General features: G+C 52.5%; 1 protein-coding gene across 1 annotated transcript; it reads left to right on the plus strand.

Moving 5' to 3' along the window:
* Positions 1 to 589: 589 nt before the first annotated feature.
* On the plus strand, positions 590 to 7453 carry NKX6-1 (NK6 homeobox 1). Its single transcript, XM_066232877.1, has 3 exons — positions 590 to 1402; positions 3093 to 3265; positions 5649 to 7453. The coding sequence occupies exons 1-3, from the start codon at positions 733 to 735 to the stop codon at positions 5898 to 5900; spliced, it is 1095 nt and encodes a 364-aa protein (XP_066088974.1). The 5' UTR covers positions 590 to 732; the 3' UTR covers positions 5901 to 7453.
* The last annotated feature ends 829 nt before the right edge of the window (positions 7454 to 8282 follow it).

Here is an 8282-nt window from a genome sequence, read left to right on the forward strand (position 1 = left end):
CACACTTAGGCTTTGTTTTTCTCTTTCCTCGCCCTTTTTCTTTTTAATGTTGCAACTCTAGTGCCCCGTGGCCCAGAGGTAAAGGCGGGTCGGCGCGCCGCGTCCGGGAGCCGCGGGGATTGGTGGAAGTCCGCCCGGAGGCGAGATCCTCCCGCGGGCTGGATGCGCTCCCTCCGCGCGCGTTGCCAGCGCCGAGTGCGAATCCGCCTCTCGGCCGAGAGAGCAGGCTTCCCGAGTCCGGTCAGAGGAGCTCCTCGGGCGGAGCCCGGCGTCCTTTGAACGCCTCTAAGGAAAGCCGCCTGCCCCCTCCTCCAACATCAAAGTAGAGATTTGGTGACGCTTAACTTTGTTACAAACTCTCCCGGGCCGGCCTGGGGTTTGTTTTGCTTATTCCCCGGGGGGCGAAGATGAGAAGTAGCGCGCTCTGAGCGGCGAGGAAAAGTGAAGAGAAGAGAAGAGACCGAGATCGAGTCCAGGAGTTGTAGGAGCGAAAGGACAGCCAAGCCCCCGCGGACGCCCGCTGGTCTCGGCAGCCGCCGCCTCGCCGGGGGCCTGTTTGTGCGTTTCTGCGGCGCAGCTCCGAGGGCAACTCCCCGGCGCGGCGCTCGCTGCCCAGTTGGCGGGTCGCCTCCGGGTGCGCGGAGCAACTCCTCGCTCGCGCTCCCTCGGCCCCGCGGGGGGCACCGACCCGCGCCCTCGCTGCGTGGCCGCGGGCTCCGGCCTGGCCGTGGGATGTTAGCGGTGGGGGCGATGGAGGGCACCCGGCAGAGCGCGTTCCTGCTCAGCAGCCCGCCCCTGGCCGCCCTCCACAGCATGGCCGAGATGAAGACCCCGCTCTACCCGGCGGCGTACCCCCCGCTGCCCGCCGGGCCGCCCTCCTCCTCGTCCTCCTCGTCCTCCTCCTCGTCGCCCTCCCCGCCCCTGGGCGCCCACAACCCGGGCGGCCTGAAGCCCCCGGCCGCGGGGGGGCTCTCCTCGCTGGGCAGCCCCCCGCAGCAGCTCTCGGCCGCCACCCCGCACGGCATCAACGACATCCTGAGCCGGCCCTCCATGCCCGTGGCCTCGGGGGCCGCCCTGCCCTCCGCCTCGCCCTCGGGTTCCTCCTCCTCCTCTTCCTCGTCCACCTCTGCTTCTTCCGCCTCGGCCGCCGCCGCCGCCGCCGCGGCCGCCGCCGCCGCCGCCTCGTCCTCCGCGGGGCTGCTGGCCGGCCTGCCCCGCTTCAGCAGCCTGAGCCCGCCGCCGCCGCCGCCCGGGCTCTACTTCAGCCCCAGCGCCGCCGCCGTGGCCGCCGTGGGCCGCTACCCCAAGCCGCTGGCCGAGCTGCCCGGCCGGACGCCCATCTTCTGGCCGGGAGTGATGCAGAGCCCGCCCTGGAGGGACGCGCGCCTGGCCTGCACCCCTCGTGAGTACGGTCGCCGCGCCCCGCTGTGTGCGCTGCGCCGGCTCCCGGGTTGGGGCCCCTGTGTGCGGGGTTGGCCCGCACTCCCGCCTCCCCAGTGGTCTGGCCGCACCGGATTGCGCGGTGTGGGCTGAGCCGAGGCACTCAGCGAGGGACTCCCACTCCCCTGAGTTCCGTCTTTGCGTTCCAGCGCCCGCCTCTCCGGCGGCCTCGGGCGCACCTCACGGAGAGGGTGTGCGCGCGTCCGTGCGGGACAGCGCGGTGCGGGGCGGGTGTATCCGCCGAGGCCCCGGCGGCTGTGGACGCTGCCCGGCCGGACTGCAGGCCGGGCCTGAGTTGAAGAGGTGGGCAGGGCAGGAGAGGCCGCTGCGGGGCCCGCCCGCGTCCCCACTTTCCCGGCTCCTGCCTGCGGGCCGGGGCCCCGCTCCGCCGTCGCCGGTCTAACTGGCCTAATCTCTGCGAACCGCGGGGGCGGCAGCGGCGGGCCCCCCACAACCCTGCGCTGAGCGCCTGCATTTATTTGCACGTGCGTCTCGGCCCAGGATGTGCGCACCTCATTTCTTCGCGCCCCACCCACCCCGCCCCCGGGGACACTCGGCCGGTGGGACCGTGAGGACGACCCTGTGGCCCGCCGAGCGAGGGCGGGCGCCGATGGCCTTGGGTCGCTCTCCCCCGCTCGTCCCTCTCCCCTGGCTTGGCCGTGGGGGTCCGGGACGCCTGGGGTCTACTAGGCATAGTGAGAAACACCGTGTCCCTCGTCATCCTGACACGAGAAAGAAGCTGAGGGAGAACGAGGTGACGGGACAAGGACAGGGAAATGCAACGTCTCGCAGGGACCTTGTTTGAAACCTCCTGCGCTGCCCCGGGGTCACTCTGATTTTCTAGGTAGTTAGCGAGCGCGCCCTGCAGTTTCCCAGTCTCTCAGGTGACCTTTGGGGCCCAGCCCCGACCCCTGTTTTCTTGCTGTTGTTATTATTATTTTTTTGCTTTTGACCGAGTCCCCGAAGTTTCCTCTAAGTCTCCGTGGCCTTCGTGTGGCTGAGCGGCAGTGACCGGGGAGGTTTCGGGAGCCGGCTGCGGCTCCCTGGGGAAGCCGGGGCCGGAGGCGCGGGCGGGCGAGGGTGTGGGAGCCGCTATTGTATCCCTCTGACGGCCGCGCAGGGAATCCCGACAAAGGCGCCTCCTCCCCCTCGACCGACCGCCGCGGCGTTAGACTCGGGGGCTACTTCGCTCTCTTGTGTGCAAAGCACAAGGCGCCCTTTGTTGCGCGGACACAGGTTAGGAAAGCGTTCAAAGAGAAAAAAATTAGTCATCTTCGTGCTAAAGGTCCAGGCCCAGCGGAGCACCGGCAGGAGAAGGAGGCGAGAACGGCCTTTCCCCCCGCGCTCCAGACTCACTGGGGCGTGACGCCCGGGCTTCAGCAAACTTCAGCGATGAGACCTGGCTGTTTAATGCAAGTGTTGGGCACAGGGTTATTTACTGCTGCTTCAAACACACCCAGTTTTTTAAGAATAGGTTTGATTCAAAGGTAGAGAGGCGCGGTGGGTCTGGAAGCGACACGGCACTTCTGGAGCGCGTTGCGGAAGAAGCTTTTCTTTCTCACCAAATCATTGTTTTGTGAGTTCGTTTCTATTCCGGGGAGCCGCTTGTAACCGATTATTTCCCCCCTGCCCTTGTTTATCTGTTCTCGCAGATCAAGGATCCATTTTGTTGGACAAAGACGGAAAGAGAAAACACACGAGACCTACGTTCTCCGGCCAGCAGATCTTCGCCCTGGAGAAGACTTTCGAACAAACGAAATACTTGGCGGGGCCCGAGAGGGCTCGCTTGGCCTATTCTTTGGGGATGACGGAGAGTCAAGTCAAGGTGAGTGGACTTTGCAACTCGAGAGATGGGCTCCCCTCCCACATCGCACCCCCCCCCCCCCCCCCCCCCCCCCGCAACCTCCCAATCTAACAGTCTCCTAGGTTGTGAGTCTGAGGAGTCAGGGAAAGGGAGGTGAGGGTGGGGTTCAAAGGCTCTGAGATCTCCCGGGCGGGCAAACTATTGATGAACAAAAGGAATCAAGCCCCCCCCCCCCCCCCCCCCCGCCTTTGAAATTAGGTTAATCTAGATAGCACGTGCTGGGAAAACTTATCATTATTAGAGAATAAAAGCATTACCTTAATATCAGCCCTGAGACTAGATCAGGCCAGTTAGATAGCTTCTATTTATTCTTTTCGTAAAGACATTCAAGCTTTTGTTTGTTAATTCAGGTTCCACTTGTTATGTAAGTTCCTAATGTAGATCAGTGTTATACTGCTACTGTAATATTAACTTGCCAGTTTAAAAAAAAAATCCACGGGATCTAATCACTTAGCTTGGATGAATCTACTTTTAGTTTACTGAAGGTAATCACTTTTGCATAGTAATTTTCCAAATGAATTTACAAGATTATTACTTCATTATGAAATTGAATTGTTTTAAATAAATTTATCAACAAATGTAAGCTATTTTACAGTTTGACAACAACTTATAATTAAAATGTCACTTAGCTTATAATTGAGTTGTACAGCATATTGCCAGGGATTCAAATTTTAGAAACCTTTCTTGAAAAATAAAGGGATTAAGCTAGCTAGATAAATCAAATCTAGTGGTGTCTTATATTTCCAATATTCTCTTTTGGTCCTCTTTATTATATTTGGGTTTTGGAGTACATGTATGTATATAAGTCTCTTTTCATTAGTCATATTGTTGCTTTTTAAGTAAGTATAGCTGTGAGCCATGTCTGCTGGTTAGAGTGTATTTCCCCTTGGATGAGCATCATAAAATGCATTTCAGGAGTGATTTTGTGTGTGACCATTAGAGTATCATCACAGTTTAAACTATTTTTGCAGTGGTTGGTACAGACCCTGCCACAGTAATCTGGAGGTCTTCATTTGTCACTGTAAATATGTCTGCGTGGCTAGAAGTGAGTTATTATAGCCGTATAAAGAAAATCAAAATTACTTTCATAAAAATTTTGATTCTCTGGATAAAATACATCACGAATGGAAAAATGGCTGAGGGGGATAAAGGGGATAATTCAATATGTTTGGGAAACTGGTTGCATATTGCTGATGCTATAAGTTAAATTATGTGTATCGAACAAGGTGTCAAACATGGTGAATAGGCTTGAAATAGTTTTATATAAAATGTATATTGGGGAAGGACAACATTAAAATAATATTTAAAAGACTAGGCATGCTAATAATGGGAAATAATGTAACTGGCAAAGTTTCACTTTTAAAAAATAACTGATGAAAACTGTAGCCTTGGCTTTGGTTTTATGAAAAACATAAACCAGACAGACAGGCAGGCAAACACACACCCCACTGTGATGATTTTGGCAGAGCTATTAAATATTTTCATGCATTAGCCTGACCTGTGGTGGTGCGGTGGATAAGGCGTCGACCTGCAACACTGAGGTTGCTGGTTCGAAGCCCTGGGCTTGCTTAGTCACGGCACATATGGGAATTGATGCTTCTTGCTCCTCTCCTTCTCTCCTTCTCTCTCTCCTCTGTAAAATAAATAAAATTTTAAAAATCTAAAAATATTTTCATGAATTTATATTAGTTATTATTAGTGGTTTGAGGCTTCTGTTTTAGACTATTAAAAAAAAACTTTACATGATTGCAAGTGTAAATGGGAAGGGGTTTTCAACTACCACGATGCTGTATATTCAGCTGAGAGAAATGAAACAGACATAGAGCCAACAGTGACACGGAGAGCGGAGGTGACTGGGATAGATGCTGTGCCTTCTCCCACAAATCACACTAAGAAGTAAGCACACTTAGGTTGTTTGGAATGCCTTAATCTAAGAAAGTAACTAACGAATAAAATCACAGTCATTATAAGGCAGCTTTAAAAGGGGGGAAGTTTTCCACTTCAAACTAGAAGGTATGGAAAGTGCACTTATTTTTAGGACACTCATTTTAAGTTTCCAAGTTTTTTCTCTTCTGAGAAATCGCTCACTGACAACCTCAATACTCTTGTGTTACTATCGCTATGGCAACGGCAGTCACTTGGTTGGCCAGTTACTCAGGGGAGCCTGAGGCGGTGGAGACGCACTTAGACGGCCCAGACGGGGGCGGGCTCTGAGGGAGGGCGGCGAGCCGTCGGGGGCCGCGGGAGCGACCACGGAGTGTGGGAGAAACAGTGCTGCCCCGATCTGCTCGAGTTAAATCCCTGCCGCCTTTGTTTCCCCTCTTCTCCCCCGATCGACTCTCAGGTCTGGTTCCAGAACCGCCGGACCAAGTGGAGGAAGAAGCACGCGGCGGAGATGGCCACGGCCAAGAAGAAGCAGGACTCTGAGACCGAGCGGCTCAAGGGGGCTTCAGAGAACGAGGAGGAGGACGACGACTACAACAAGCCCCTAGACCCCAACTCGGACGACGAGAAAATCACGCAGCTGCTGAAAAAGCACAAGTCCGGCGGCGGCGGCCTCCTGCTGCACGCGTCCGAGGCCGAGGGCTCGTCCTGAGCGCGCGCCGCCTCCGCGCTCCGCTCCCGGGGCGCGCGCCCGGCGCCCCGCCCTGCCTGCGGGGCTTTGCTATTTCCCGAGATGTACATATCTATTTTTCTAACCTAGAAGTTGAGGGGGACGGGAGAGAGAGACTCGGGGGCGATAAGGCAGAGAAGACCACCACATGCTCTGCGTAAAGCGCGCAGCTGAAACTGGCAGCGGGGCCGCTGCCCCGCCTGGCGCTGTGCCCGGGCCGCTCCCGCACCGGCCGCAGCCTCGGCCCGCCGTCCCCGCGTCCAGGCCCGGCCCAGCCCGGGCAGACCAGGCACTCAGAGGAGAGTTTTCGAGGAATCTGCCCCAGTGCGCAGGGGGCCTCGGAGCTAAGCGGGCGGGCGGCCGCCGCGGAGGGGAAGAGGCACGTGTCTCCCCCCACAAACTGCTGTGCGGACTAAAGTAACCTGTTGAAGGCCCTTTGTAAATAAATCGTGAGTCACACTGACTAGAAGTTACTTTATTGTGAATATTTAAAATGTAAAATGGTTTTCTGAATTTGGTATAAAAATATGGACCTCCTCCTTTCTTCTATCCTCCCTCTTTTAAGAGTTACTCAAATCACACGTTCCTCTTTTATTTTGAACTTACTCTCCTAAGCTCCTCTGCCAGGTTTGGGTTTGTAAGATCACAATTTCCCCCTCTTCCCTCCTCGCTTTTCCGCCACCACCCCGGCTCCGCGCCTGCCCCCAGCCTCCAGGACTTGAAGCAGAGGACGTGGAACCAGAGAAGGCCCCAGACCTGCCTCTCCGTTCCTCTCTGAAATTGCACAGTCGTTTGTTGCTATTTATTAGTGATTTAAAGAAGTATTGGGGAAGGAGGGGGCCACATAGTTTGTATTTAATTTAACTCCTTTCTGATAAAAATGCGTGTTAAAGTAGATGGTGGGGATTGTTACAACTGCTCTGGGTCAGAAACATAAAAATTCATTTAGTTGCTGTAATTGAATTTGAAGTGTTTTGTATGATAAGAATACTACAGACTATGTAAATTGTTTTCTTTAAGCTAATAACGGTGATATATTAGCATCTTTAACCTTTATTAATTTATATAAGGAATTCGGTTTGTAAAGAGAAAAGACCACCTCCTTTGCAAGACCAGTTAAATGTAATGCACTTTTTGTTTCAAAGGATAAATCAAATTTAAAAAACAGTTCGAAGACTTCTGTTGCCTTGAATGAAAGGGTACAGATAATCTGATCACATCAGAAATCTCAATATTCAAGACCACAAAAATTTTATATTGGTATCTTGGGTAAAATAGTTGCTATGTCATTATTATTATTGTTGTTATTATTTGGAAGAGTGGAGTCCCGTCTCATTCTCCTGGACTGGGAAGAGGTAAGGCATGAAGACACGCTCATAGGACTTCTTGGAGAGACTTGCCTAGCAGACTGCTTCTGATGTCTGTGTTGTCTAATTTTTTCCTGATAGCTTTTTCTTTTGCAAGGAAGTCCCCGAGGGAGTTTTGGGAAGACCTCATTTCCATATATCCAAGCTAGCTCCTCAGTCAAGCGTTAGCTCTCTTAGCTTAGAGGAGACAGCGAAGCTCGATGGCCCAGCAGACTGCTGTTGATATTACTATTTCCCTCTTCCCTATAACTTGTAAGAATGCAGAACTTTGTGGAAAGACAGGAACTCTGATTTTGTTAAACATTACAAATAAAGAAAGATGAATTTAAGGAAGTTTCTTCTAACTGATGTGAAAGCTGTAAGATGAAGAAAGCAATGTCATAGCTTCTGCAGCTGAATTTGCAAAGAAAAAATAAGAGGGGGTACAATCCCAAGGAGAGGGCCATATCACTGTATTAGGATCTATTTGTTTTCAGACCCTCAGTTATGGGCTCAGTGAAATATAGTTATTTCCTTAGTGTTTCAGGTTAATGAGCTTGTGTTCAAAGACAGAAAAATCAATAGAAATTCAGTAGATTCTTCAGGCTAGTGTTAGGTAAAGGAAGTGTGGATCTGTTTTGTTTTCTGAAAAATAAAAAACACACTGTGAAAACTGGGAATAAAATTGCCTGAAGCAAATTATTGTAGAATGTTTTCCTAATGGCATGGTTTAGAGGAAAGAAAGGATGCAAATCTTCCCTAATACTCTTCTCTAGTTTACCCATAAAGTTCCCAATAAATGTCAAACTTCTGAATTTCTGCGTTCTTAGCAAGACTCAAGTCTGTGTCCTATAGAGAGGCAGCTATTTCAAAAGAGCCTTTGCTGTGCTGGGATGATGTAATTTAAATCCTAGCTGTAAACAATAACAACTAACTTCCTTTCTTCCTTACTTCTTTCCTTCTTTTCTCCTTTCTTCCCCTCTCTCCCTCTCCTCCTCTCCATAAAAGAAGCTGAGAA

The sequence above is a fragment of the Saccopteryx bilineata genome, chromosome 5 (genome assembly GCF_036850765.1).
Source record: "Saccopteryx bilineata isolate mSacBil1 chromosome 5, mSacBil1_pri_phased_curated, whole genome shotgun sequence".
In the NCBI taxonomy this organism is placed as follows: domain Eukaryota; kingdom Metazoa; phylum Chordata; class Mammalia; order Chiroptera; family Emballonuridae; genus Saccopteryx; species Saccopteryx bilineata.